General features: G+C 25.4%; 1 protein-coding gene across 1 annotated transcript in view; it reads left to right on the plus strand.

Moving 5' to 3' along the window:
- LOC108571054 (FAD-dependent oxidoreductase domain-containing protein 1-like) overlaps nt 1-1223 on the plus strand; it is a 9300-nt gene that overhangs the window by 5329 nt on the left and 2748 nt on the right. The window contains exons 8-9 of the mRNA XM_017933024.1: nt 1-82; nt 199-285. Coding sequence (XP_017788513.1) covers nt 1-82; nt 199-285 — 169 coding nt within the window. The remainder of the gene's footprint in view (nt 83-198; nt 286-1223) is intronic.

Here is a 1223-nt window from a genome sequence, read left to right on the forward strand (position 1 = left end):
CTTTCAGTGGAGAAATTGCAAAGATGGCTAAAATTGGTATAGAAACTGATATACGACAGATATGCCTACCTGTTGAACCAAGGTGATTATCATTTCACATTATTAGAAGTCTCAAATCAGCACATAATAAAAATTTGTAATAATGTTATTATTACTTTTCAGTATTAAATTTTAATATGTATTCCATTCATTTTGCAGAAAAAGATATATTTACTGTTTTCACTCTCCTGATGGACCAGGATTAAATACTCCACTAACTATAGATTATTCAGGAACATATTTTAGGTAAAAATCATTTGTCAAACAAAAACATTTTTTTTAGTAAATATTACTTCATATTTTTATTGTATTAAGTTTTTACAGAGATATACTCTTCAATTTCATTTTACCAGAAATAAATTTTCGAGAAATGAAACTATAATCTCATAAATTATTAGATTTATCGTTAATGAAAGTTATCTCGTAACTCAATAGTTAAGGATATATTGTTAATGCAAATTGATAATTTTCGCCAATTTTTACGAATATTAACTAACTACATCTTTATCTCCGCAATTAATCATGCGAATATAAATTTATTTTTATTTACCACAAAGGATCTTCTAAAATAATGTTTTTGTTAGCTCGAAAATCTATTTTTATTATTTGAAAATTGAAAATAAGCTTTTGTTTGCTGTTTTCATGGGAAAACGTTATTTAATTATAATTGAACATTTGAAAAAAATATTGTTCCTCTAAATGTTTCCTTGGTAATATGTCTATTTTTTGTTGGCGATTCATTTGAAAATTAATATTGTAAAGCACCTATTCAGGTGGAAGACTGAGATGGGCGGGAACTTTTACGATGAGTAGATCACGCTTTTGTTAAGCAAGTTTATTCCAACAAAATTTCCTTATTGAAAAATGTTTTTGATTTAATTCTTTTTGTGGAATATGAGAAAGTGTTTTAAGTAAATGTTGTTGGATTAAACGAGCTCCATTTAAAAAATGCAAAAATTTGGTTAAACCATTCCATGTAAAAAATGAAGGGACTTCACTTATCTATTACTAAACCATAAAAATTGCAGAAAGGATTTCTTCACTGTCTTTTATAATTTCGAAGAAAACAACTTATATATAACACTTGATATGATACATCCATTACATTATTGTATACTTTACATTATGGTTATCCATTTGATACATAAAATCATATGTTTATTATTAATTAAATTTTAATATTT

Source organism: Habropoda laboriosa, unplaced genomic scaffold (assembly GCF_001263275.1).
Source record: "Habropoda laboriosa isolate 0110345459 unplaced genomic scaffold, ASM126327v1 scaffold106, whole genome shotgun sequence".
Lineage (NCBI taxonomy): Eukaryota > Metazoa > Arthropoda > Insecta > Hymenoptera > Apidae > Habropoda > Habropoda laboriosa.